Source organism: Caenorhabditis elegans, chromosome IV, assembly GCF_000002985.6.
Source record: "Caenorhabditis elegans chromosome IV".
NCBI lineage: Eukaryota > Metazoa > Nematoda > Chromadorea > Rhabditida > Rhabditidae > Caenorhabditis > Caenorhabditis elegans.
In genome coordinates, this window is record NC_003282.8 from 9929858 (window position 1) to 9957458 (window position 27601).

General features: G+C 35.9%; 4 protein-coding genes and 14 non-coding genes across 21 annotated transcripts; 10 read left to right on the forward strand and 8 right to left on the reverse strand.

Moving 5' to 3' along the window:
- Nucleotides 1-1038: 1038 nt before the first annotated feature.
- trmt-10A (tRNA (guanine(9)-N(1))-methyltransferase) lies at nt 1039-2383 on the reverse strand. 2 transcript variants are annotated; one of them, NM_001129301.3, is made up of 5 exons: nt 2218-2356; nt 1975-2168; nt 1706-1861; nt 1390-1659; nt 1039-1342 (listed from the first exon to the last, which is right to left on the reverse strand). In NM_001129301.3, the coding sequence occupies exons 1-5, from the start codon at nt 2276-2278 to the stop codon at nt 1133-1135; spliced, it is 891 nt and encodes a 296-aa protein (NP_001122773.1). In that variant the 5' UTR covers nt 2279-2356; the 3' UTR covers nt 1039-1132. The 2 variants fall into 2 exon arrangements, with proteins under 2 accessions (NP_001122773.1, NP_501789.1); NM_069388.8 differs by having other exon boundaries at nt 1042-1342; nt 1975-2171; nt 2218-2383.
- F25H8.2 (H/ACA ribonucleoprotein complex non-core subunit NAF1) lies at nt 2378-4022 on the forward strand. Its single transcript, NM_069389.6, has 6 exons — nt 2378-2540; nt 2583-2963; nt 3013-3121; nt 3178-3323; nt 3371-3614; nt 3660-4022. The coding sequence occupies exons 1-6, from the start codon at nt 2496-2498 to the stop codon at nt 3905-3907; spliced, it is 1173 nt and encodes a 390-aa protein (NP_501790.1). The 5' UTR covers nt 2378-2495; the 3' UTR covers nt 3908-4022.
- spe-29 (uncharacterized protein) lies at nt 4023-4465 on the forward strand. The gene is made up of 3 exons (NM_069390.5): nt 4023-4138; nt 4195-4291; nt 4336-4465. Exons 1-3 carry the CDS (start codon nt 4053-4055, stop codon nt 4351-4353), a joined length of 201 nt encoding a protein of 66 aa, NP_501791.1. The 5' UTR covers nt 4023-4052; the 3' UTR covers nt 4354-4465.
- Nucleotides 4349-23576, reverse strand: gon-1 (the record flags this gene model as incomplete). 3 transcript variants are annotated; one of them, NM_001372913.1, is made up of 30 exons in its annotated part: nt 4349-5380; nt 5429-5625; nt 5723-5859; nt 5908-6088; nt 6135-6486; nt 6533-6706; nt 7180-7353; nt 7413-7583; nt 8763-9044; nt 9089-9247; nt 9299-9784; nt 9831-10091; nt 10149-11019; nt 11071-11512; nt 11610-11819; nt 11870-12198; nt 12587-12735; nt 12791-12901; nt 12952-13108; nt 13158-13252; nt 13298-13845; nt 14876-15025; nt 15070-15136; nt 15180-15354; nt 15405-15654; nt 15702-15764; nt 15828-16184; nt 16517-16637; nt 19467-19535; nt 23529-23576. In NM_001372913.1, 27 exons carry the CDS (start codon nt 15916-15918, stop codon nt 5210-5212), a joined length of 6453 nt encoding a protein of 2150 aa, NP_001359558.1. The 3 variants fall into 3 exon arrangements, 2 of the variants coding, with proteins under 2 accessions (NP_001359558.1, NP_001255448.1); NR_056474.1 differs by having other exon boundaries at nt 5210-5380; nt 23529-23572; NM_001268519.3 differs by lacking the exons at nt 16517-16637; nt 19467-19535; nt 23529-23576 and adding an exon at nt 12454-12498 and having other exon boundaries at nt 5210-5380; nt 15828-15918.
- Nucleotides 14620-14769, reverse strand: T13H10.13. The gene has a single exon (NR_056475.1). It is a non-coding gene; the product is annotated as an Unclassified non-coding RNA T13H10.13 (non-coding RNA).
- Nucleotides 14629-14778, forward strand: T13H10.15. The gene has a single exon (NR_056476.1). It is a non-coding gene; the product is annotated as an Unclassified non-coding RNA T13H10.15 (non-coding RNA).
- T13H10.9 lies at nt 17914-18124 on the forward strand. The gene has a single exon (NR_056477.1). It is a non-coding gene; the product is annotated as an Unclassified non-coding RNA T13H10.9 (non-coding RNA).
- 21ur-14873 lies at nt 19205-19225 on the reverse strand. The gene has a single exon (NR_056478.1).
- Nucleotides 19575-19840, forward strand: T13H10.11. Its single transcript, NR_056479.1, has one exon. It is a non-coding gene; the product is annotated as an Unclassified non-coding RNA T13H10.11 (non-coding RNA).
- T13H10.8 lies at nt 19726-19850 on the reverse strand. Its single transcript, NR_056480.1, has one exon. It is a non-coding gene; the product is annotated as an Unclassified non-coding RNA T13H10.8 (non-coding RNA).
- Nucleotides 20245-20381, forward strand: T13H10.10. Its single transcript, NR_056481.1, has one exon. It is a non-coding gene; the product is annotated as an Unclassified non-coding RNA T13H10.10 (non-coding RNA).
- T13H10.4 lies at nt 21360-21481 on the forward strand. Its single transcript, NR_056482.1, has one exon. It is a non-coding gene; the product is annotated as an Unclassified non-coding RNA T13H10.4 (non-coding RNA).
- Nucleotides 21360-21481, reverse strand: T13H10.6. Its single transcript, NR_056483.1, has one exon. It is a non-coding gene; the product is annotated as an Unclassified non-coding RNA T13H10.6 (non-coding RNA).
- Nucleotides 23134-23359, reverse strand: T13H10.14. Its single transcript, NR_056484.1, has one exon. It is a non-coding gene; the product is annotated as an Unclassified non-coding RNA T13H10.14 (non-coding RNA).
- On the forward strand, nt 23206-23346 carry T13H10.12. The gene has a single exon (NR_056485.1). It is a non-coding gene; the product is annotated as an Unclassified non-coding RNA T13H10.12 (non-coding RNA).
- Nucleotides 23577-23940: 364 nt separating the features above from the next.
- T13H10.17 lies at nt 23941-24164 on the forward strand. Its single transcript, NR_056486.1, has one exon. It is a non-coding gene; the product is annotated as an Unclassified non-coding RNA T13H10.17 (non-coding RNA).
- Nucleotides 24165-26975: 2811 nt separating this feature from the next.
- Nucleotides 26976-27093, forward strand: T13H10.16. Its single transcript, NR_056487.1, has one exon. It is a non-coding gene; the product is annotated as an Unclassified non-coding RNA T13H10.16 (non-coding RNA).
- Nucleotides 27094-27376: 283 nt separating this feature from the next.
- Nucleotides 27377-27524, reverse strand: T13H10.7. The gene has a single exon (NR_056488.1). It is a non-coding gene; the product is annotated as an Unclassified non-coding RNA T13H10.7 (non-coding RNA).
- Nucleotides 27525-27601: the final 77 nt, after the last annotated feature.

The window sequence follows — 27601 nt, forward strand, 5'->3', positions numbered from 1 at the left end:
TAATCGAAATGTATATAGACAGTAACCTCATGAACAAATATTTTCTTTAATAAAACAAAATGTTGTTTTTTTGTAAGTTACGCCCTATGATGTCTGTAAATAATTAAAAAAACAACTTGTATCAATTCTTCATTAAAAATGCCCCAAAAGTTTTCTTCTAAAAGGAGTGACGTCATGCATTCTATAAAGTTAAATCGCCCGCATGTTCTGGAAATAAAAACTGGAAAAATGATCCTCTGTATGTATATGTACAGTGAAACTGTAAATTCAATTTTTATACACGTCACCCCGATATTGCATTGTGAATCTTGTCCTTTTTTTGTATTAGAATGAGAGACTTCTTAAACTCCATTTTGTAAAAATTTGCTTTCCGTCTATAACGGATATCTTGGCGAGACCAACTCAGCAAAATAGCGTGCGCCTTTAAATTATCAGCGTAAAATATTGGAAAAAATATATCGCAATTTCGCAAGAGTTTGTCATACGTTTTTAAAGACGCACGGATTTATTCTGATGGATCTCGGAGCGCAAAAAGTTTGTTGTAGTACTTTTTTAAAATTACAGCTGAATTCTAATTTAATTAAGAATGTGAGTATTTCTTGTTTGTTGGTCTGAAAAAAGAGAAAAGTTAATTTAAAAACAGATAAACTTCGCTAAAAAGGAATTTTATTGAAAAATGTAAGCAAAATTACCATGAAAGCAGTTGCAAAAAAACTACCATAAATTTTTTTGCGCCCCGAGACCCATCTGAACAAATCCGTGTGCCTTTAAAAAAGCATGCCAAAATCTTGTGAAATTACAATATAAAAAATAAAAAAAATCCTGAAAGTTGAACTCCTTCTCTCAAAACAAATATTTACTTGAAGCAATCTAAAAATATGAAAAAGTGAAAAACCGACGGAACGGAACATCAATCTGCCAAGCCTTTGAAAATGTATGGAAAACGAGATTGAAATCCGGATTGGGCGGGAATCATGCCATTCAAAAAGAGCGAAATTGTTCTATAATTGCTGGTTGTGTAGTCAATATATTATCCGAATTGATTTTGAAAAATTCATAAGCAATAAAAAATAACGAAAATGGTTAACAAATAATAACAACATTTGGGTGTAATTTTAAAATATGAAAATGATTAATTTATTTTAGGAGAGCCCGTGGCAGTATCGGTGGATTCTGTGTCTAATTTTCCAATTTCTTCTAGGCTTTCTGGCTTTTCTTCCACAACTTCCTCTTTCAATTGAGCATTCTTCCGTTCTGGAATAATTGAAAGAAGAGCATCTTTCCAGTTTTTGTGAACAGAGTAATGAACCAGAATTTCATAGACTTGATTGATAGTGAGTACCTGAAATCAGAAGAATATTATGGGACAAAAATATGGAAACCGATTACCCGTCGAGATTTCATGAGAAGATGTTCATCTAAAGGCAATTTTGCATGACCAAATCCTTTTTCTTGAGCGATTCGATAGCACAATCCTTTTTGAGAATTATGATCCACAATTCCTCCAATTACATACACTTTCGTATCATCAAGATCGCTCAGGACATTTTCAGATTCAGAAGTCAAATAAACTATTTCCTCTGGTTTAAATAAATTTTCCAATTTTTCTTGGTGAAGATGGATGTCTTGATTCAGGTTGTGCTCATTACCATCATAAATCTCAACAAAACCAATTAAAACACTTGTTGTGCGAAAACAAAATTACTTTTCTCGATGGTCCATCGAACCCCACAACATGAAATTGAAATGGATCAGGACTGTGTCTGTTCGCAGTATAACACCATCCGATTTGCTGAACTGTACGTTTTTGATCCTTTTCAATCATCAAATCGTCAAATGACATGTCCAAAGCAATTCGTTGCTAAAAAGTTGTTTTAGTCTAAGGAAATTGTCAGATTTTACCAGTTGAAAACATTTTTACTGTATGAATGTTCAAAAGTTAATGTTAAACAAATTACTGGAATCGTATATTACCTTGCTATTAGACTGAGCCATTGTTCTGAAATCTTTTCGTTTCCTCAACTTTGAAAGATCTCCCGATTCTTTCAGCGCTGCTCGTTTTTCCTTTTTTCGAATTCTTTCCGCTGCACGTTTGACTAACTTCTTTTCTTCCCATTTCACCTTGTATTTTTGACGTCGCAGTTGCTTTTTCGACATTCCCTCTGGTACTGCTGGAATATTATAATTCAATACATACTGATGCAACGGAAAACTCACGTTGGTCTTGATTTTGATGCTCCACATTATCTTCAAATTTTTCGATTGTTTCCTCCGACATAATTTTCCACTTAAAGATGCCAAAATGATATTTAGAATATATTTTTTAATGTTTTCAAAAAAAAAAATGAGAGAAATCAGTGAAATGCAAACATGCTCCAATGACAAACTAACAAACGACACTCCGATTTCGCGTCAAAAATTTTTTCAATTAAAAAATTTATTTCGTTTTTAGGTTAATTCTTTTATTTACACTCATTGCAAAAATATTATCAAGAATGGAGGAAGAAACAATTAAAGTCGAAAATCTGGATGATTCAATTGTATGTTTTCCTTTTAAATTCCAAAAATATTCCATATTTTAGACTATCGATCGAAATCCTGTGCCACTTGCTTTCTGTGCTCGACCAACACTTCCCGCAAAAATTGGAATGAAGACAGAAGATGGAATCGTCGATCAACTTTTGGATCTTGTTGATCCTATCACCGTTGTGAATCCTACTGAAATTCGCCAGGCTCCATCATTGAAAAGCTTCGGATGCGACACTGAAAGTGAATTTGAGTTTTCTGGAGATGATAGCGATTTCGAAAATATCAACGATTTACGAGCCGGTGCACTTGATTCTGATGAAGAGTTTGACAGGCTAGTAAAGTTTTCCGCAAAGATTATTGAGAAGACACACAAGTCAGAGTACCCGGATGAAAATGGAAAAAAGCAGCGGAAGCCAAAAAAGTCACAAAAAACGGTAAGGTTTCATTATTTTGAAATGTTTTTTCGAATGATTAGATTTCTAGCGTAATGTTCACGAGTATGATGATATGCCACCACTCGAGAATCTCAGTATTGAATGTAAAGGACAATTGCTGGAATTTGGTTTTGTAAGCAAAGTCGTGGATTGTCAAGGTAAATTGTCAAAAATGTCAACCTTATATAAAATGTTAATTGAATTGGTATTTCAGTTGTTATCATTTCAACATGCACAGAAGTTCTCGACTTCGATTCATTTCTTTTCGATCAAAAAGGAAATGCGTTGGGACAAATTTATGACATTTTTGGACAAGTCAAAAATCCACAATACGTTATTCGATTCAATTCTTGTGAAGAGGTGAAGCTTTTAGTAGACAAATAAAATATATAACAGAAGTTTTATAGGCATCGATGATACCCATTGACATGAAAGTATATTATGCTCCTACAGAAGAACAATTTTCCAAAACTCCATTCAAAGGACTTAATCTTGCTGCAGCAAATAGGGATGCTATTAAATCCCTAAATCGTCGCATTGATCATCAAGAAGCTGTTGCAAAAGCTGGTGAAACGATGGCTCAGGTTGGCATCGGTAGTGACGTGGAGTTCAGTGATGATGAAGCGGAGAAAGAATTTAAACGCACCACATGTAAGATATAATTGAAATTTACTTTCAAATTCTAGTAATTTTCAGATACCCAACCAGCTAGTCAAATGTCAAGAGGATTCGATTCGAACAGAGGGCGAAAACGAGATCGCCGCGGAGGACAAAAAGTTAGATTTTCTGCTCAGAATCCACCTGCCAGATCGGATAATCTTGGGCCCATCCCTCAGCAGCCATCTGCGCCACCGCCACCTGCTCGTCCAGCACAATCAACCGAATCAAATCCATATGCCGAATTCGGATGTCATTCTGGATTCAACGGACGTTTTGGAATTTAATTTTTTGTTAAAATATCGTTACACATTGAATACTTTGTTGGATATATTGTAACATTTTTTCGTTGTTATTGTTGCACTTTTGGAATTGACGCGTGAATAAACTTCATTTTTACATTTTAAAATCATAAATTGCTATAATATCAAAATGACGAATAGTCATACTCACAACGGAAACCGAATTTGGTTCATCTGCAGCTGGGAAAATGGTCCAATTTGTTATGGAATGGCTCTGTGAGTTCAAATTCTTCGCAGCTGTGAGCTATGCTCTGGAAATCGTATTTTTTCAGTGATCTTATTGGGGGAATTTCTTTGATTGCTTTCTCAGTTCTTCTCGTCGGAGTCATATTTTTCGGATGGTTTGGAATATTTCCAAAAGTTATTCGAGTAAGCTTCACGAGTAATTCTAATTTTTGTATGTTTTCTTTCAGCGTAAACTTCACGATTGAATTTTATATTTTTATTATAACGTTCAGAAGAAGGCGAGGCTCTATTACTCTATTTTAATAAAATATTTGAATTGACTAAAGTTTAATAAATATTATGCAGTGCTATGAAAAACTTGTGGGTAAAGTGGAATAGAGAAAAAAAGAGAAAAGAAAGGAACGGCAGGAAGAAGCTGGCTGAAAATTAGAATATCTAAAAAAAACAATTAATAAAAAAAGATTAACTGGAAGAAGGAAAGCAGCGGGTGGGTTGGAAAAGTGAAAAAAGGAAAGGCAGTATAATAGGAAAACAAGGATTTTTGAAACATAGAAAACAAGGAAAGCAAAAAAAGAAAACAACTGGAAATAAGGAAAGATTTAAAGCTCAGGCTATAATGAGTATGTAATTGAACTGAACAAATTAAAAAATAAAAACAAAAAAGATTCTCCTGCGATAAGACTAAATTACTTAGCGAAGTTAGGACAGGAGCAAACATCGATCAGGAAAATCAAACTTCAGCGATTCGCAAAATTGATGGATATACATATCGAGAAATTTTAAACAGTTTCCGCTTCTTTTTTGTTCAGAAACTTTGTTCAAGAATGTCTAAATTGCCCCCATATATCTCACAATTCAGCGAATTTCAATATTTGATTAGAAAAAAAGGCGCAGTCAAAAGTACCGTAACCTTTGATCATGAAACATTTTCAAGGAACATACTATGTAGAAAACCTAGTGTTAGGTGATTGAGGGAATGACAATAAATTCGAAGTAATGCTATTAAAAACTAAAAAAAAGAAAAGAATCAAAAACTTGAAATAAGAGACCAGAGAAGTAGAGATTCATACGAGATTTTGACACTTTTAGGTATCGAAAAAATTAATCCATGTCACCAGAGAAACCATCATCATCCAATTCATCATCAATGTGTCCACCATTTTTCACATGATTTAATAATTTTGTATTAACTTCAAAGATTAGTCCTTTGTACCGCTCAGGAGAGCATTTTCCACAAAAACCACCACAGTGACCAATAACTTTTGCATTGTTCTTAAAATAGAATAGATTTTGAACAAATTAAGGTTTTCAAAAACTCACATAAAAACGATCGATTCGAGAGGATGTTCGATGACCTTGATCCTCCCAATTCAGATCGTCAACTAATTTCAGACCAGCAGATTTTAAATCAATTGAGAATATTCCCTGTGGACAATCTTTCATACTGTAGCAATCACCGGCAGTACCATATGGCACATGAACACCATATTCTCGTTTTGCAAATGTATAATCCGCCACTGAAAGTTTCAATTTCTGTATACGGGTATTAAATTGTTGATAAATAATTCAGATTAATCAGATCATATAAATTCAAGTACAGTATAAATTACTTACGATGGAACTTTCTATTCAACAAATCTATTCGAACTTTATTGAATCTCGTCAATCCAGCACTTGCATCGCCGTCTTCTGAACAATGGCATGAATCATTACGATCACCATTAAATGGGCAAGTATGAGGGTATATTAATCTGGAATCGCAATTACAGAAATTTGTAAATCTACTGAAATAAACTAACTTTTTTCCATAAACCTCTGCAAAATTGGTTCTTGGATTAACGTTCAAATAAGCTTTAGGAATGGTTGAATTCATTCGATGACAATAAATTTCAATAGTGAATCCGTCAAGAAGAATAGTGTAATTTCCATCTTTAGCCTTAACATTCTGAGATTTAAGCTCCTGACAAGTTGACGGAAGGCCTGAAAAGTTTACAATATTCTATGTTCGAGTCAATTTAAAACTTACAATTTCTTTCAAAACAATATTGAGTTCGACGTGGTTTCTTTGTGGTACACTTGACTCGTTCAACTCGACGACCATCATTGGCCACACACTTGACACGTCGACGTCGAATACCTTGACCGCAATTTTTCGAGCATTCACCCCATGGTCCGAAACTCCATTTGAATTCCGAATCGCATGGGTTAAGTTCGCACGTTTGAGATTCATTTGGTTTTGGGAAAAGTTCACATTTCTCTTTTGGTACAGCTGGTTCATCTTCGAGCATAAATATAATTGGAATGGTTGAGTTAAAATTAATCTTTCTACGACATCTGACTTCTCGTGTCTGTACTCCTTCTCCACATGACTTTGAACACTAAACATATCAATTTATATATTCACTTAGTTCTAGAAAACAACACCGTTTGCCAATCTCCTGGCACCCACTCATATGGACAATTTGATGTATCGCACTCTCTGATCGAAGTTGGTGCACGAGCCAATTCACACATTCGTGGAGCTGCTCGTTTACCAGAAGTGCTTATACAGTGCACCCGACGAGTTTGCTTTTGTCCTCGAGCACACTCATCTTTGCACTGAAAGAATATATGTTGTGAGATTTAAACAATTTATTTTAATGTGTGGGAAAAAGTGTGGACTGGATAGCATTTCTAAAGGATCACCAATACGATAATATTTCATTTTCTTACCAAATCCATTTGAAAACGAATGATGGACTCTGAACATGTTTTTAAAAGCATACATATTTTGAGAGATTTGGGGGTTTTCTTCAGTCAGCAAAAACCGTTGAAAATGGTTGGTAATTGTGTAATAGCTGAGCCCTAATAGGTTTCAATAGGATAATCATAGTAATGGCCTACAAGTAAATAATTATTCAAATTGGTCATATCAGGCTTCCAATTAGCAGCCAGTCATGATTATTTCTAGACAAAAATATATAAATTAAATCCGCTTTCATATTTAAAATTTAAAAGCCTTTTAAAATTTAAAAGCCAGCTACTACACAAATACCAACAAAATCAAAAACAACTAAAATCACAACTCTCACCTTGCTCCATGGAGTAACATTCCATCTATAAGCTGGACAAGCCACTGGGAAACAGTTGGCAACAGAGTTGAGCTTAGTTTTTGGATTGCACTCCGAATCAGACACCAAATTCTTGCGACCACGATAACATTGAACTTCACGACGTCTGATTCCTCTGCCACAGGTGACAGAACACTGTAAATTGATTATTGAAAAATTGAAGTAGCTTGAGAAAAATGTTATCTTTATCTTACCGAACTCCAAGTAGTAGTCTTCCATCTCGGGCAATGTTTAGTACGACAACGAACTTCTTCAACTGGTTTCTTCGTTTGATCACATTCTGTACTTGCCACTGTCACATTTAATGATGGATTTACACATTCGACAACTCTTCGTTTCGTTCCACGACCGCATTTTGCAGAACACTAAATACTTGAATGTGTGAAATATGGAAAATTAAATCGGAAAATTTACAATTTGGAACTACGCATTTGAAAATTTCGCGTTTTACAGGCTAATCTCCGTTTTTGAATCTACTCGAAATATGAAACACATTAAATCAGAGAATCATCGCCCAATTTTAACCAATCTACGGAAGTGGATGGAGCTGATTGGTAATGCAGTTCTCTTTTTGGAGATAGTTAAAAAGTGGAGTTCAGTCAGAGTTAGACAAGATTCAAAAGTTGGATTTTTTTAATTTTATCCTAACTATGTTGTTTCTGTATTGTAGACATTTTCGAGTGTTCTAAAGCAAAGTACTACTCCAGAAAATTACAATAAAAAGTTAATTATTAGCAGTTTGTAAGAGACACTAAATCTATACGAGACTACCACACCAACAATGCTTCTATACTAGACATATAAATTCTAACAGTTCCACTACACATTGTTCATGCATTTCTAATTCTAAGTAACACTTAAACTGATTCTAGACACATTTAGCAACAAAATAACCGTGATTCTGAAATTAATTTGCCTTACCTATATCACAACTTTTGTGAACAGACAGCACAATGAGCAACATGCAACACGTAGAAAAAACAATAACAACGGCCAAATAGACAATAGACACATTTATTAATTGATTTTCAGATGCTTGTGTGGATGAAAGGCAAAGATCATAAGAACATAGAGAGAGAGAGAGAGAGAGAGAGAGAGAGAGAGAGAGAGAGAGAGAGAGAGAGAGAGAGAGAGAGAAAACAACTGAAATCTGGCATTCTTTTGAGAAAGAAAACATAGGGTTTTTGGTTTTTGACTTCTTTGAAGTAGCAGTGAAATTTGAAATTAAATTGTTGCAATTTGAAAAATATAATACCCGTTTTCTATGAAAAAAACGAAGAACGACAATTGAAAAAAGCGAAGAAAACATGCAAAAAAAGACATGGTACATGGCACATAAACGACGACACATAAAAATGGACAATAGGATCTTAGACCTTATTCACTTGATACGTGTAATAGTTATTACGATAGTATGTTTTTGGCCGATTCCTCCGCGTCTTCTTTCGACGACGTGGAGGTGGAGGCAAAAGCGAAGTAGTTGTGGAAGAATAAGAATTATGATTATCATGATTATTATTCAAATTAACTCTATTGTTACGTACCGCGCTCCATGCAGACGTTTGCCAGGAGACGACGGGTGGAAGGATAGGAAGCGAAGAAGCGGAAGCGGAAGACGTCGTATTTGAATTCGAAGATGATAATGATGTCATTGATGCTGATGATGTTTTGTTGTGATAATGAGATCGGCATGGAGGCATTTCACAATCTCTTTGTTCGCGAGGCTTAATCTCTGAGCACTCGATATCGTCTTGTTTACGACCGGAAAGCACGTCTTCACACCAGATTTTGCGGCGTTGAACTCCCCCGCCACACGATACAGAACACTGGAATTATTATTAGAAGCTTCAATGATGTTCTAAGAACTTACGTGAGTCCATGGAGATATCTGCCAAGAATTATTTGTGAGTGGTGGACATAGTTCTTCATTGCATTTATCAAACATCTTTGGTTTTCTGGTTTCATCGCAAGAAGACGAAGTGCAAGATACACTGCGACGACGCCATCCCCCACCACAAGAAGCAGAGCACTGAACAATCGTACATTAGTAAATTCTAAATCTGAAAATTATATATCCCACTTTTGACCAATCTCCAATAATCCAGGATCCAATATGTTCTTCTCCCTTTGGACAGGGTTCAAGTCGGCAATTTCTTGCACTTGTTGGTCTCTTTTGCACATCACAATCAACATCTTTCAAAATCGTCCGACCACCGTCTTCCGCACTGACGCATGTAACATTTCTACTTTGTTGAACATGAGTTCCACAAGTAGCTGGACACTCTTCCCATTCCGCCATTTTCCAGTATGAACAATCACGAAGGCGACAATTTCTTGTTGATACTTCCTTATCCAAATGATTGCAATACTCATCAGGAAGATCACGAACATGATCTCGGCACTTGAGAAGACGACGTTGAGTACCATTACCACAAGTTGCTGAACAGGCTGTCCATGGTCCGGTTGCCCATCGGATTGGTGGTACGTCGGCTTGAAGTTTTTGAAGTACTCTGGGCCCATCACAAGTATCTTTTTCACAAGTCTTTTTTAGGCGTGGACGAGTATTCTGAAATGATATTTTCGTTCAAGATTAAAAGCAAACTGAAACGTACTCGATCACAAAAATATTCATCAACAATAGTTCCTTCAGATCCACGAGTACACGAAACACTTCTAGTCTGAATTCCTGATCCACAAGTGACTGAGCAAGGGGACCAATGACTTGGTTTCCAAGATGTACATGGCAGAAGATGGCAAGTTTGACTAGTTTCTGGCATTTTGGTATCTCCACAAAAAGAAGCATCAACAGATTGTTCGCGGTATATGCATTCGGTTGTACGTTCCCGATGACCGATTCCACAAGATACAGAACACTGAAACGTATTTATGGTATTGACAACAGCAATTCTGGAGTATTTGAATAAACTTACAGCACTCCAATCAGTATTTCTCCAAAATGGGCAAGTGCCTAAATTACATGTCTGATGAGAAGCAGGCCGATCAGATGCAGTACCACAAAGTGACATATCGACTTCAGTTCCATTTCCAGAAACACATGAAACTCTTCTTGACGACCATCCATCCTCACAAGAAACACTACACTGAGACCATTCTCCAAGTTTATATTTTGGACATGATTCTCTATGACATGGTTTTGTAATTATCTTTTCCATTTTAAGGCAACGATGTTCCGGTAGTACTGATCTATGACGATCGGTACAATTAGCGTCTCGATACTGTACACCATCTCCACACTTAGCTGAGCAGTCAGACCAGACTCCGAACTGCCACCAAGTACAAGCATGTTCATTACAATGTTCTTGTGTCTGTGCTGGACCACATCTGGATGTATGTGTTTCCCGATCGGCTGCATCCAAACATTGAGCATGACGCATTTTGACTCCACCATCACAACTTCGAGAGCACTCTGACCAATGCCCATAAACCCATCTTGGACATGGAATTCTGTTACATTCCCGTTCTGTCGCCTCTTTCTGTTCTCTGCCGCACAATGACTCATCAACTCGACGATTCGAATCATCAACGCAATATGACTTCCGATGCATTTTTCCATTCGATCCGCAAGTTTCAGAACATGAAGTCCATTCTCCATAGTTCCATTTTCTTCCAGAGCAGTCAATGTAACAACTGGCAATATCGGATGGTTTTGAATTACGATCACATAGATGTTCGGATGCTGGAGTTTGACGATCACCCTCCATTTTTACGCAAGAAACTCGTTGACGTTTCTGTCCAGATCCACATTTGGCACTACAACTAGACACATCTTCAGTGATCCATCTGTAAATATAAAAATTTATTATAGAAATCTAATGAAAATATGTAGTTTACCTTGTAGAACAATCTATATTGCACATTCGTGTTGCTTGTTTTGGTTTGAGAACATTTTGACAATTTCTATCATGACTTTGACGATGAGTCGACATGTCCAGACACATTAATTTTTGCGATTGCTGTCCACGACAGGCTCTATCACATTCTGTCCAAGTATCCGTAACTCTCCACAAATACAATGCACTGGATATTGGCCGAATTACAGCATTTGGAACAGCCGCAGTCATGTACTCATATGAGATGTCGGGTGGATGACTACCAACAGAAAGAACATGAACATAAATGTCACTTCTAATCGGACCAGTTCCATTTATCCGTTCAATAATTGCATCAGAACCAGAATATTCGAGAACAGTGTCTTGGAATGCAATTTGTTGGCGAGCCAGTGATACTTGGAAATGACCGTTAAGTAGGAATTCACCATTGGCGGCACGGAGAGCTGAAGGTTAAAATAAAGATTTTCATGGGTATTGATAACACAAGGGTGAGTGATGAAAAAAGTAAATGTTCCAAAAACACTTTGTATAGAAACTCACAAAGATAATTGTCATCTTCTTTCATATTATTATATCCTTTCTGCCGGATATCAATATTTGCAGAACCAGCTGGAATCTTCATTACTTCGTTATAACCAAAGGTTCCTTGCTCATTAAATGTTCCTTTGACAACCTTACAGGAAGAATCATCCCCACCGCAAACACCACATTTGTCTCTTCGGAGAGTTGAATGAAGTTGATGATCACAGCCTGAAAATCCACTTATTTTCAATTTTCTTTTGAAATCAGATCAATGTTACCTGCTGGCATACAAGCTCCAGCTACACAAATATCGTCTCCATTTCTATCACATGGTGTTCCATCAACAACTTTATCTCGAAGCAGATAGAACGCTGCAGATCCACTGAGCCGACAATACAGCTTGCAACGTTCATTTGGTGCAACATTCGCATATTTTGGAACCCAGTGAGTATTCGTTGAAGCGACACCTTGGATTCCAATATCTTTATTGTTGAATTCAGAACATTGAACTTCACGGTATGGTTGAGTATCCCATGGGCATTCTTGTGTATTACATGACCGATAACGTTCTCGTTGACCAACACAGTACTTTCCACCATTTCGAGGTCTAAAGTAATATGGGAAAATGTCATTTTAATATTGATAGGAAAGCTTAGCCAGTGTGGCCTAAAAGCTGGAAGTTTTTTTAAAGATGCGTTTTCTATCAATTTAAGATAACCGGCTACTTCAGGTGATTCTATAAATTTTATAAAGCTTGGAAGCTAGGTAAATCTGAAAAGCCTTAAACTATCTCGAAGCGGCCCGAAAGCCCAGAAAAGCAGAGACGGACAAACATTTAAGAGTGATCAGAAGCACTCCATACCTTGATGTTACATTTGATTTTAGTGTTTCCACCTCGTTTTCACTTCTGAACTCGCCGATTGAAAATATTTTGATTGAATATATTATTTGCTTTCAGACTATTTGATATCATTTCGTTTGGCAGTTTAACTCACTTTGGGCTGTCACAATCTCTTAATCCTTTTTGAACACCACCACCACAAGTACGACTGCATTCTCCCCATGATCGCCAGTCACCCCATTGTCCGTCAATTTTGGTAAGGGATTCGGGGGCTAGACGAACACAGGCTCCATGATGACAGAACTAAATATCCAAGTTTTTATGAGTTTCTTTTGTGATTAATTTCTGAGATACTCACCATGCTTCTTGATTCGTCACAAGGAGTTCCGTCGGCCCATGGCATATGCTGAGTTCGACAGCCCATCTGGCTTCCGTAGAATGTTGCACACCAAAGACGGCGGCATGTCGGCTGTAAAATATCAATGTTTCATCTTAAAGAATATATTTAGGCAAACTAACCATATAAGGGCACAACTCAGAAGCTGGTCCAAATACAAACTTGCACTGTTGATGAGCATCGTATTTCTTTCCTGGTTCATCACGTACAAAGACATCCTCGTAGTAACGACGTTCGACCGGCTGATCGAATAGACATTGAGTTTGACCTCGATTATTTCTGACAAATTGACAATTAAATAGAATCAAAATTTTAATAGCTATCTTACTCGAGGAATCGTTCGAGCATTCCAGCTGAACATGGCGACCAACTCCATGGATGAGTGTTATATTCCAACGTTGGTGCCATTATGTGGAAGTTGTTCTGAAACTGCGTTTTATCAAATTTAGTGCTTTGGAACTTGCAAACCTTATTAACCGGCATGTAGGTAGAGCATTTTCGTTCGTCATCATGAGGAATCGAAAACACATGACCCAATTCATGAGCAATTGTGAATGCAGCACTCAATCCATTGTCTTCTATGATTGCACAACTTTTTTGCATATCACACATTGTTCCAAGTTCAGCAAGTCCAAGTGTATCGCATTTTCCTTGTGATCGACAAATATCTTTACGCGTCAAAAGGATTGCAACGTCATGATGTTGGACACTCGAATCATCTGGATCATTGTAATACTGCTGCCATCTACAGAAATCTTGAAGTGTTTGTTGAGCGTTCTGAGTGATTCGTGGTCCAGCGTTTTCCGTTTTCAAAACGATCAACTTGACAACAACGACATTGATAGATGCACGAAGGGATTGGTGACGATAGATGGAGGCAACTGTGGAGAAGAGAGTGAGAACGTAGTCTTCAAGAGATCTTCCGTGATATTCGTACATTTTTGTATCCGCCACCACAAGGACTTCAACATAGTGATCCCAAGAGTTGGCAGCTCTTCGGGATCTTGCTTTGCGTTCTATAATTAAATCCTTTTGTTTCATAAAATTATTTAAACATTTTTTTACTGTATCCTTCCTATTAATCTTGCACCCCAGAGCTCCACTTTGACCTATCTTTGTTGTCATTGACTCTATCAAAAACTGTTCAACTATGAAAATGGGGATGCAAGACTAATAAAAGGTATTGGTAACTGGTTCCAGTAGAGCTTTTTTTACTATCTGTTTCATTGATTCAATTTTCAGATGTTTATATAACCATCTTAACCGTTCAAATCTCATAACATAGAACAGCCTGGCAGCCCGTGAAAAGGTGCTGAAATCCCAGTAATTTCAATGGCATTCGACCACACACAAGTGATCCATTATCCTTTGCTCTTTTACTTCGTTAACTACCATTAGCTATAGGGGACCCACGAGCAAAATTCTATAGTTTCTGTGTGTGTTAGGGTGTTTTAATGGGCTATTACACAACACCCGATGGGATCAGCAGAATCTGAGATCTTTTGGGAACCGGAAAAAAATATTGTGATAACTTCTCTTTTTTCTACATTTTTTACAGAACTAGCAGGTAAACTTTCAGATTGAAATCTCGAAAAATGCATCCGCCTACTCAAAAAGTCGTTTTTAAAATGATTGTTTCTTTGTGTTTGTCCTCTTTTTCCCGGACGTACGCAACACAAAACCGCTTGCGCGAGGATGTACACAAAACGTACGTTCTGCGCAATCTTTTCCCTGCAGCTCTCTCTCTCTCACTTTTTCTACTCCATAAATCAGTTCTCTGTCTGTCTCCCACCACCTAAATCATCATCAGCATCATCACAGTCCCCCCACCAAGTTCTTGTGTCTTCTCTGACCTTTACACGTCGACTAGGGAAAAGCTCTCAAGCAGACACTCGAGCGCCAGTTGAAAAAAATAGTGTGTCCAAATGAGCAGTTTCGAATTTGAACCGTTTGTTCTTGTTCTGACATAAACCCAAAAAAACGAACTAGGCGGCAAAAGAGATCTGGATAATCTAAAGAATCTAGACAAATTTCAGAAGTTCTTACCAATAACATCTTCCCACTGATCTTGCCACGTGGCAACCGTCGTCTCCGTCTCGTTGACACTGGTCGAGTTAAGATGGTCAAACGATTTGAAGTGCATTGGATCGAACTTTCGGACGAGATGTTGCCTATGGCGACTTGCTCCGTCGTGCTCTAGATGTTTAAAGTGTCAGAGAAAGTGATTACAAAGTTTCTACCTGTTCCGTTTCCACTAATAATTGGCTCAACCGTATGGATTCCGCTGGGTAGTGCAAGCATTCCGTACTGAAAAAGGCTTTTATTCACCAAAATTCGAACTTATACAAACCAATCCGTCTTCCGAGTCGCATAAATTGACGATGCTGTGCTGATGTACACCTTTAACGTGTGCACGGTAGATACAATCGGGATCTGTTCGAGACATTCCACCTCTAACCTCCTCCTCCGAGTCCAAATATAAGACCATCGGCGCGAAATTTGAATTGGAAAAGTGGGGAACACTTCTGGAATTGAAAATTAATACGACTGTTATAATAAAATTGAAATCTCATACTTGTTATGTGAGTCCGGTATTTGATTCCATCTGTGCAAATGAACGATGTAGACGGCATCATCTGATCGTAATCGTAAGTGACAAGCATGTCCACAGTCTCTGGCAACTCCTTGGAGTCGACGTCGCCGATCTGTTGACGTGACATCACGTTTTCCACGACGTCCATAAGAATCTCTTCGGACGATGTGATGGCTGTCGATGACGTGTATACCGGCGTCTTGACGCCATCGACTGTGATGCACTGGCACACCTGAAACTTAGAACATTATTTCACTTCAAAACTTTTTGGATTGTTACCTGAGTACTTGGCCCTGGAGAACAGCACATCTGATGAGAATTCTGAGATCGTGCCACTCCCTGCTGAAAGGAACATTTGGTTAAAAACAAAAGCTGATAAATTAAAATAATTAGATAAAAACGAACATTGCAACGCATAAACGAGGCAGACGACGAGGAGTATGAGAGCGGCGACGACGGGCTGCAGCAGATGGAATGAGCCGCCGATGGAGCGCATACCAACAGCTCCGTGATGATGATTATGATTGTGTGGAGAGCAGCAAAGAAAAAAGAGATGGAAAGAAGCAGAAGCTCCGATAAAGTTCGTCCGTCTCTTCTGAAACCTTCCAAAAACTACCTGCTCGAGGTGAAGGGAAGTCGTCTGATTGAACTGCTACTGCTTCTGATCTTTTGATAATCTCCCGAGTTTGTGTTTTCGTTTAGTCGAATTAAAATTGTAGATTGTGGAATGAGCACTTGCAATAGGGAACAGAGCATCACAGACTGAAAAATTAAAAATTATCTAGAATGCAAGCAATTTTTAAATTTGTTTTAAAATCACTTATTCTGACGCCATCTTCTTTTCCGATTTGCGCAGAATAAATAAAAACTTGACTGTAATATTGGGAAAATTTCGAAAAAAAACACCGTTAAGTCTGAGCCCACCTTTCGCCTTTTTTTGTTGACGAAAAAAACCAAACAAGCTTTAAATTCATAAAATTCCCAATTTTAAAAACATCTAAAGTCAATTCCTCCCAATAATGCATTTGTATATGAACAAAAGTCTGTTGACCATAAGTCGTTATATTACTACAAGCAATTGGTCATCAACAAACCTCATAAAAATCAGTTTTGAACGGGAGCAATTTATATAAACTCTGTGTGCTCTTTTGCTCTTTTTCTTATTTCTTAGTTGTCTTCTAGTTCCGCCACCACTTTCGCTGCTCTTGACGAAATCTGTAAATTGTTCGTCATTTTTGATTTATAAGATTTGTTTGGCTCTCGGTAGGAGCTCTCAAGCTGCTAATAGTCCTATAGTAAAGTACTAAAAACACAAAGAAGCAGATGAAGGTGTCATAAAACACTGATAAGAATCATCATGATTAGGTTGGTGCAGAGAAAAGAAGAAGAAGAAAAAGGAGATTTAGAGAAGAGAAACAAGAATAAAAATGCAAAAATAAAAAAAATAGTAATAACAATGAACGCAGAGTCTTCCATGTTGGAGAAGGAACAGGACCCATGTTGATGTGTATCTGAGGGGATCCAATGTGTAGTGATGGTAGTAAACACTTGAGAGGGAACTTCCACCCCCGACTAGATGATTGGAAGCAATTGATGATAGATGTAGAGCCAAAGAATTGGGACCTACTAATGATCTAGTCAAGATTCTTCTGATAAGAGAAAAAGACAAGGAAGAACATGAAAATGACTGGTGATTGAAAAATAAAACGGTTTATGAAGTCGGGGTGTACTAAAGATGCAAGGTCTCTTGTGACGTATTTTTTCTTCCAGGCACGTTCGCGTTATTCACGATTTTATGCAAACAAGGTAAGGAGTGTTTTGAATTTTGAATATAAAAATTTAAAAGAAATTAAAGTTAGACATTTGAAAAATTAGACACCCTCATGGGAAAAATTATAGGGCGAGGAGAGGCGGTGAGAGGCGCCCTAATTTCTGCTCGGTCGGGTAGAATGTCTAATCTAAATCCTACCTCATGTTTGGCTCCTTCTTAAATCAAAAGCTTAAGGTCATCTCTGAAACGTGCAGTTGACAAGTTCAATGGTAAGAACAGGGAGCAAGCATTTACAACAAAAAAGTAAACAAAAATTGCATTTGTCGCAGTTCAAAATGGAACAACTCACTCCCACTCGAGAACGTTTTGAAGGGGAGAGGAAGAAGAGGAAAATCATCACACAGGCACATGGAACTTCTGGGACACAAAACAATACAAACTGGGTGCCGTGAATCTCAGTACACACACACAAAAATCAAAAAAGACGGAAATTAGGAGCAGATGTGGTAAAGGGTGGTTCAATGCTGATGGGAGAGAGAGGGAGAAACTTCAAAAAAAGAAGTTTAGATTTATGTTGGCTATTTCAATCCTAAATTTATCTAAACAATTCTAAAAATGCTGGTTTTGGAAGGTTATCTGGTAATGGTGAAGTTTTATAAACAAAACAAGACAAACAATTCTTGAGATCTTAAAAATCTTAGCGACTACAACAATATTTAGGTATTTTTTAATGGAAAAAAGTATTGATTGTTGACTTGGGAAATTGAACAGCAATTTTTTGTACTTTTAAATCAGTTATATTTTAACTTTTTAGAGCACATTTCGTAGACAAAAGGGAAAACGATTGGTCCAACATGTGAAGATGATGATGTCAACAAGTTTTGGATCGGAGCCAAAAAAGAAACAAAACATTCATACCATGATGGGAAACAAGAGGTGCAGCAACAACTTTTATCAATATTTTGTTTATGTTTTGATTATTTTTCTGGCACCCAGCCAGTAATTCTTTTCCGTAGAGTTGACCTAGAAAATGTTGGAGGCGGAGTCTTAGGATCAAGAGACGCAGACTATCAAAGTAAAATGAGTAAAAGGAAGTGATATAAACTTAGGAAACGGAGGAAAAAAGGACGATGATAAGAGATTGAAGACTTGGAAGAGTGTGCTCTTTGCGGGAGAGCATATTCTTTTGAGAAAAATGGGACCTAGGGGCAACTGACGCAATTGAAACATGGTCGAGCGGTCGGCGGGAAGACAAAAAGTGAAGAAGGATGGGCAAGAAGAAGCAAGAGAAATGGCACCCACCGTGGAACATGATCATGATGATTGAGAGTGAAAATTGGAAATCTCGAACTTTTTTGCAACGGCGCGTTTTGGAAAACTAACAAAGTTGACCAAAAAATTATTTTACATGTATACCGGGATGTCTAAGAATTGTAAAATTGAGTGATCCTTTCTGTGACATAATTTAAAGCAATTTATTTTGGTTATTTCTAAGCGCCTTTTTATACTAGCATGTTATATTGTTAATTTTATTATCTAAACTGCCGTTCTTCCTATATTTATTATTGCACCCCCTTTGTTCATTCTGACAGACTATACCTCGATTAATCATAAAAATGTCACAAAAGAATAAAAACAACTAAAATTAAGAAAATACAAGAAATTTATCAATTGCCAAAAATTCGGCCAATCGGAAAAATGCTTGGTTGCCAATTTGTCAAAAATTTAGTCAATTGGAATTTGTCGATTTTCCGAAATGATATGAAAGTTTGAATGATGCAGCTAATTTTGCAGTTTAAGTTTACATTTTCAAGTTTACTGTAATTTTTCCAAAATATGAAGAAGAGTTTTACGAAATTAAAAGATAATAAAAAAGCAATGCAAACATAGCTATGAAATCTGATCCCGACTAAGTTTGATGGACATAGGATTAATAATATTAGTCTAACTTTCTATAGAACACTAAATAAATACATTCACTCTCGAAACTCTCCCTTTTCTGCCATCAACTACCGTACTCACTTTTGACTCAATGACCCGCAACTGTCAAGATGAGTTAGTTTCAAGATTCTCTGAAACAGCAATAATCTAACAAGAGAAACTGAAAAAATAGAGTAAAACTAATAATAATACCACATAAATTGACATGCATGATAGATGATTTTCCGGTTTTCAACAAGAAAAACAACAATTTCCGAGAAATCCTCATAGTTTTTGGTAAGAAAAAATAAATTGATAGTGATACGGTATGACTATTACTTCTAAAGACTTACCTGATTAGAAACGTGTAGTAATTGAAGAAGAAAAGTTGAATTTGAGAAGTTGAATCGAGTTTACGATGTCTGAAAAAAACATAGATATTATGGTAAGATCAAGCATAGAAAAAATGGAAAAATACAAGAAAATAGAGACTAGAGATTGCATAGGTTTTGCGGTGGCGAAACCGCACACATTTTTGTCTGTGTTATCTCTAATTTTACGCTCTCGGTGTTCTCTATTTACTGTCCAGAAGAATGAAGAATATGGGGGAAAAGTGCGCGGGAAAATTGAGAGACCGAGTGATGAGAGCCGCAGTTTTGCAAAACTTTTTCGGGCAATAATCCGCCGGCGAGTACTACGAGAAGCACACACACATACGAAAACTGTTGAGTTAAAACCTAAAAAATTGTTTCGACATATTTAATTTTCGAACTAAAGTTTAGAGGGTCTGTGCGTGCATTTTTGAATTTTCCAAACAACTTTCAGTTTTGCGGAAGAAAATTACAGCGATTTTTTCGAATATTTCTGAAAACAACACTATTGCGTATCAAAAATTTTTCGATTTGCCAAAATTCAGACTAAGTTTTGGTGGTTTTGGTTTGCAAACATTTAAAAGAACTCAAAAAACATTTTTAGATGTTCGAAACCGTACAATTGTAGGATACAAATAGCTACAGAACAATTAGAATATAAAATAGAGTTGTCAAACATGTTTAACTAATACAAAAACACAGAAACTTTGAAACTCGAAATTTTTATATCAAAATTGAAAAAGCTTGTAAAATTTAAATATGGATACAGTACAAACAATATAATCATAGATCAAATAGTTCATTTATTTATATATCTTGGCAAATCAAATCGTATCCCTTACCCACTCATATTCGATGAGTCTACAATTAAATCAGTTGTTTTTTCATCCTCCCGGACTATTAGTTTAACTTCCACTTGAACAAGGGCAAAGAGTACATTAGGAAGAGTTTATGATGACAGGAAAAAAGCTATGTAAAATGACCTCTTTGGATTGAAAAAGCGAACGAATTGAGGTTTAGGACCCCCGGAAAATGAAGAATTCGTGGCCTCGAGAATAGCAAATTGGCGGAATTAATTATCCGTAAGAGTGTGAATTGGAAACAACCGGGACGAATGGATTACTGAATCAAAAATGAAAGAAAGAAGAGATGAAAATACGTGTGAATCGGATGAAATGTGATGATTTTAGAATAACCTAAATGCAACAAAACGACGTAAAGACGCGGAAGAACAGGAATGATCAAGGGGTACATCTTATAGGGGAAAAATGCACTTTTTGTGCTCCAAATGTGAGAGATAATCAGGTAGGAAGAGACGTAGAATAGGAACAGGAAACGGTAACGATAGTGCGCAGGTGCTTGATTTCTGTGCTTTTGCATGTGTTCCGATGGAATTTTTGGAACTTTTCAAGGGGTTTCGGAAAGGGTTCGAGATTTCGCATGTGAGCTTTGGAAGAATTTTGGAAGAACTTTCAGGATAACATCGCTCAAGCTTGTTTGTTAGATTTCAGACTTCAAAGTATATACCGATTATTGAAACATTTTAATCGTTTCTTACTATTAGTAAAGTTTAATCACAGTTTGAAAAAAAAATCACAATTTTTTCAATTATTTAGACCAAACTAATTATGGTACAGAAAATAACTTGCAACCCGGGTATTTCATTCTAATTTTTTTCATTTGGAACCACTAGTTTTTGAAATAGAAACTCGTTAGGATTCTTCACATATTATCATAACTATCAGTATTTTGTTGCACATCAGATCTAAGTTCAGTCTAATTAGAATCGCAAATTTGACCATCACACTTTAAAACAAATTTACTTAGGCACAGGGCATCCTTCTAACTTTTTTGTCCCCGACAAAATGATGACAAAAATGACGTGAGGAATCAAGGAGAAAAAGGAAAAGAACAGGAAGCGAAAAGTAGGAGAAGCTCTTGATTTCTGTGCTCATTCCTTGTTCGGATGAGCTCACTGTTTGCAACATTGGCGTTGGTGCGCGGGAATCGCCATTGCCGAACTTTTTCAAGAGACAGAGAGAGAGAGAAAGAGAAGGAAAACGTTCCGATTTTTAAAATGGAAAAAAATGAAAGAGGAAGATGATGAAAAAATGAACTCTGCGTGACATTTGTTAATATGGAAAAAGCATGATTACTTCAAAATTGTACACTAATCCCCACAGCACACATTTTGAAGACTTTTTTACAAAAACAATGGTTTAAGCAAGCTTTAAAAAATTGATAGTATCCTTAATGCTTAATCATATCCAAGTTTAGTTTTAAGTTTTGATTTCAAAAATTTCTACATCAAAAAATCATACTTAGTGATTATATGCAAAACAATTTTTAAATTCAAGGACATATTTTTGATTTTTGGAAGGATGATAACTTTTTTGTGATTCCGAAAAAGATTAAAGTAGGTTTAAAACCTCTGACCTTCTACAGAAAAAACATTACCTCTATGAATTTTTTTTCATCTCGTTCAGAACTTGTCTCGGGTCAAGCCATGAAGACATGAGATAGGGTGTAAAACGTTCCGAAGAGAGGTTTATGACTATTATTGTAGTTGAAGAGAAAAATGATATCTCAATGGATTTCATACAGATGGTCGGATTTCATTCATAAAATATCATAAGAAAAGGTACGTTTATGACTGTCTAGGTCAACTGGTTTTAGGTTTCTTGGAATTGTTTCAAACATTTTTAGGAAATATTTTCTTGCAAATATCTACTAAATTGAAGTTTGTTATTGTTTTTGACATATTGTAGATTTTAGAGAAGAATCACTCAGAGCAAAAATGTTGGGAAAACGTGAGAAAAATCCAAGAGACAAAAGAATGGTCTTACTATTAGTAGATCAAAAAACCAGACCAATTATTCATATTCCTACTATTCAATATATATTCAAAAATGAGCAAACCAAGAAATTGCACCTAATTTATCATCCCACATATATTCCGACGAAACATTCGCTCTACCTTCTTTTTTTCTGTCTAGGAATTATAAAGGGCCATAATTATAATTTCAGTCAAGGTTTTGGAAAATTGTTCGACTAACCATTATGAAAGTTAAAAACCAATCAGTCAAAACACACAATAGGAATATAAAATTCGTAGAAGAAAAGCTTTTTTTTTGGTCGAAAGCAAAATCAAATTCTGGAACTGCGACTTTTTTAGTGCAATTATCCATTCAACGCAAGTTGTCTTTCAAAATTTAAATTCCAGAAGAGTTATAACAAAACAGACAGGTGTACAAGTAAAAGAAAAATACAAGTTTTATCGTAAAAACTGATACGAATCTAGATACACCTGTTAAAAAAGGCTTTCTCGAAACCCAGATGCCGTACGAAGTAAGCAGCAGCCAACTAAACATTTTGAGTAAACATATGGCAAGTGTTTTGGCGCAAATTGTAAAGATTTTCCGTGTGGGTAACTAGAATTTGAAACTGTAAGTATGACGACTTAACCACACAAAATCAAATTTCAAAAGATCTTAAAATGTTCGAACTTTCAAAACTTTTAAGCTCTCTCGCATCTACCGTAGTCTTCTAATAACAACAGTCGTAAGAGAAAGCTCAAAATTTTTCAAACTTTTTCTGAATGACAGAATCAGTTGTATACAAAAAAAACCCCCAAAATGCGAGCCCCATGAACCTGACAACCAGACAAGTCGAAATTGTAAAATCGTATAGATCTTGGTTCACGACATGAAGAGCACCGCGGGGGCACACGAGAGCAACTACTGCAAGCGCTCCTGAAGAGAAGAAACATCTTTTTTCCAGGACCACTGGCCAGTAGTGCTCCCCCAGATCACTTTCTTTTTTCTTGCTTCATCTGATTTGTGTCTGCGTCGTCTGATCTCTTTAGAACCTATCCTTCTTCTTCTTCTTTTTGATACTTCGACATCAGAACAACATCGACATGTATCATCTTTTCTCTTTTTTTTTTGTTATCTATTCATTCATTCACTTTTCATTTAGTTTGATTAATAGGTGACATGAACTCTTGTCACTTTTCAATTTCAACTTCTTAAATCTTAAACTCACAGTGATTCCAGATATGAGCAACTCCAATGAGGTGTTGAGTAGAAACCTAAATATAACATTTTGGATGTTTTGATAATGTTGGAACAAATAAATTGAAACAAACAAGACTTGAAATAGAGACAACGTGCAGAATAATGTCTACCAGCTGGTTTCAGTGGCATATTGTACCACGAACGTCCGACAGAACGAATAACATAAAGATCAAGAAAAACTGTTTGGGAGCAGACAAACAATCAGAACACAGTTTTGTTGAGGGGACCAAATCATAATTAATGACTAAATTTTAACGAAGAAAGTGCTCGAAAAGAACAGAATTTAGAAGTTGATGAACAATATTTTTACTTTTAGATTAACAATTATGCTTTACAAATGACATCCAATCTAAAGCATCTGGTAATCTGAAATTTGTCAAAACAGCTTTCAAGACTAGTTTCAAATTTGTCGATTCAATGGATCAAGTGTGTAATTGATCCAATAAAAAAGAGTATAAAGTGAGAAGGAAGAAAGTGTGAAAAAAGAAGAACGTGAAACGTGCAGAAGATACGAAATGAGTTTGAAGACTGCACTTTTCGAGCCTCGATGGTCAGTCACTTGGTCAGTTGCGAAAAAGCTGTGAAAATGATACATTGTGTCGGCTCTCGTAGAGAAGAAAGCCACATGGTCAGGATGACTCCAACTGGGATATTCAGTTGTAAAGAACACAATTGATATTTTTGCATCTTTTTTAACTAGTTTTTACAATATGAGAAATTGTTCTGTGCGAAAAATATGACTTCTTCCTTGTTGCCGAAGTGTATTTCCCTGGAAATTCCAGTAAATACCTAATGTAAAAAATCTCAGCAGAATGTGTTCTTACATTTTGTTGTAATAATAATGTATTAAAATTGCATTAATTAAAAATTTCTTCAAAATGTTCCTACGTCTTCTATGCACATTATTTAGGTCACAGTTTCATGGAGCACAAAACACCTGCCGACGCCTCTAAAATAGTTATAACTGCGCATGAAATCAGGTAGAAAAAACTACAAAATAACCAATACAAATTGAGTAGGGCGATGGAGAGGTGGGCGGTTGGAGAGGCGGGCAACAAGCGTCCTCATGACGCCTTGTTCATTTAGAATGTGTTTGCTTTGAATTACATACAAGTTTCTAAAATTTAACTTACAAAATTTAAAAAAAGTCACAACAATAATAAAAGTTGTGGCAATGAAATGTTTTAAAAATCTAAATATTGAGTTTTAAATAAATGATTTTTGAAAATTCACAAAGAAATGTTACAATCTGTGAATGAAGACGAACAATGAAAAAGTGAGGAACGGACGCGGATATTACACATTCAGTCACACAATAAACGTTCGGACACTACCACACATTTCTCTCATCATTTTTTTCCAAAGTTTATTCTAAAGTTCAATATTTTAGTTTGATTATTTTGGACACTATTCTTAAAATTAATGTATAATAGTTTAGAAAATATTTTGAAACATGAAACTTTTTTGTTGATAAAATAGTGCCAAACATCCTTATGTTACGCAGTTATCCAACCACATTTTTCTCATTTTTCCACCAAAAAACACTGAAATGGTCCATAAAACCTATTCAAATGGATATGAGAATATTACTTTTTTGACATGAAATTTTCAATGATGTAATGTAAAACAAAGAAAAATATTGCGGGAAAAATTGAACGGCGTATTGCAAAAATCGGTGTGCGGAGGAGGAGAAGGAAAAGGAAGAGCAGGAGAAGCGGACCGAAGAATTCAGAAGCTTTTAAAATAAGAACGGCGACTTTCAGACAAACAATGGACTGTTGTATAAAAATAAAGCGGAGGCGGTAGAGAGTCAAAGCTTTCAGAAATGTATTAGAATAGGTTTCACTACCTGTTGTTGAACTCAAAAAGGTGTGAAAAAGTGAAAGTTTGTCTGAAGTTTATGACGGGAAGTGTCCATCAAATAACTTTCAAAATTTGACTTATCAGTGAGAAAAACACGTCATTTTGGAACGTTAAAATGGGTGGCACCGCAAAATGTTCACAATGTGAAGTGAATTACGTAATAAAATCAGTTTTATTAAGCTTATTAAACTAACCCTTCCGGACTATTTGTGGAATGAAACAATTGGGGGGGTTTTTTTTTCCAATTTTCGATTTTTTTTTGAATTTATAATTACCGGAACAAAAATATCTTTAAATTATTAAGATTTGAGTGATGTTTGAAATTTTGAACCTGCAAAACATAAGCACAAAATAATGGAGTTTTTGTTTTAAAATATCAATAGGTGTTTTTTCACAGAACTTTAAACAACAAATACTCATAATTTGAATGAAAACAGTAGATCCCACAATATTTTGAAAACTTATCTATATATATATATATATATATATAATTACGAAAAAAAAACAAAAAGAAAAAAACAAATAATTTGTCAGTTGATAATTTTTAGATATGAGTTGCCAAAATTGGGCAATATGGTGAAGAAATACGGTAGTTCGTCGCACTGTCAGACTAATTTTCAAGTGTTCCTAGTGGAATGAAACTAACAGAAGCTATACGGTATATAATATTAGGAACACAATTAAAACGAACAGCGGAAGAAAAGATCTAGTGGTCACTTCCGATTTCTCAGCTGACTTTTGAATGGGCACCTATCATCATCTCACTTGTTTATTTGAACAGTCTCGACTTTTTCCAATTGTTGGCTTCTAGTTCAAGAAACGAAAAAAAGAGCAATAACGGAACAGAAAATTCAGAAAGTGGAAGAGAAATATGAGAAAATGATGATGATAATAATAATAAGTTAGAAGAGGGTTATCGATGAGGAACGGAAACGTTATCTCTGATCGCCATCTCATTATTATTATGAGACACAAAGATGTAAGTTATGGTATCTTTGAAAGAAAAGAAAACAGGAAATTATACAGAACACACACAATTTCGGAGATTTCATTCGAAGAACCTAACCCAATTTGAACTCACTCCCACTTCCTCTTGTCTATAAAACAGTCAATCACAGGAACAGGTGTCTGTCTTTTCAAAATGTATACGTTTTCCGAATAATGACACACAATATCACAGACAAAATGATCAATGAGGTTGCAGAAAAGAATGCAAAAAAATATAGAAAGAGAGGGTGAACAGGAGATAGAGAATCAAAATTTGCATAGATAAATATGCAATAGAAAATAACAATTTTTGAACAACAAAGAAATAATTTAGTGGCATATAATATAGCGATGGAACTTGCAAATTTTTAGAATTATCATATAAAAATAACAATGTTTCTATATTTTATGCCCTATAAGTCTTGCAGTATTTCTTAAATTTAACAGTTCATTTCTTGGTAATCTTTATTTTTATCAAGAAGTGTTCAGGAAATTTTAGGACATCAAATTTTTATTTATTTTCTAAATCTACTTTTATCAAAATTTTAGAGGTCTAGTACACATCTACCCAAAAAGAAGACTTTGGAGCTCTCAAAAACCACCTAGTGTATGGTAAAGTACATGAGAAGTGACGTGTCTTTGGGCAGCTGGCCATCTTTGTCGATATGCGGGTGATGGTGTTTCTGTGAGCAGTAACAGGAAATTCTGGACACCTGCTAGGGTGTCAAACCAAATTTATTTCAACCCATTCTTGCTTCAAAAAACCCCCAACTAAATTATTCAAATTCTCGTAATTTAATGAATCACTCAGTAACTGTAACGTTTTTTTTTTCAGAGACAATGATCGAAAGTTAACAAAAAAAACTGAGGATTAAACGTTATTTGGTATCTACAGCTGACATTGGAACATATCAAAAAGTGGTAAGTGAAAGTGAAACGAAAAGTGCAACATTTGAAATTGAGAGTAGAAAAGATCATTGAAGCAGAAATATGGAAGTGAATTGAAAGCCGTGGCGCCAAAACGACGGTCAGGCGCCATTGAGAAAATTAATGAGAGTTCGGAAGGTTGAAACAACACAAAGACAACGTGAAAAATTAGTTTGGAGAAGATAAAAAATGTCTGGAGATGGACGATTTCTTAGTTAGCTGAGAATAGTTTACATTGATTTTCGGGAAAACGCAGAATGTTAG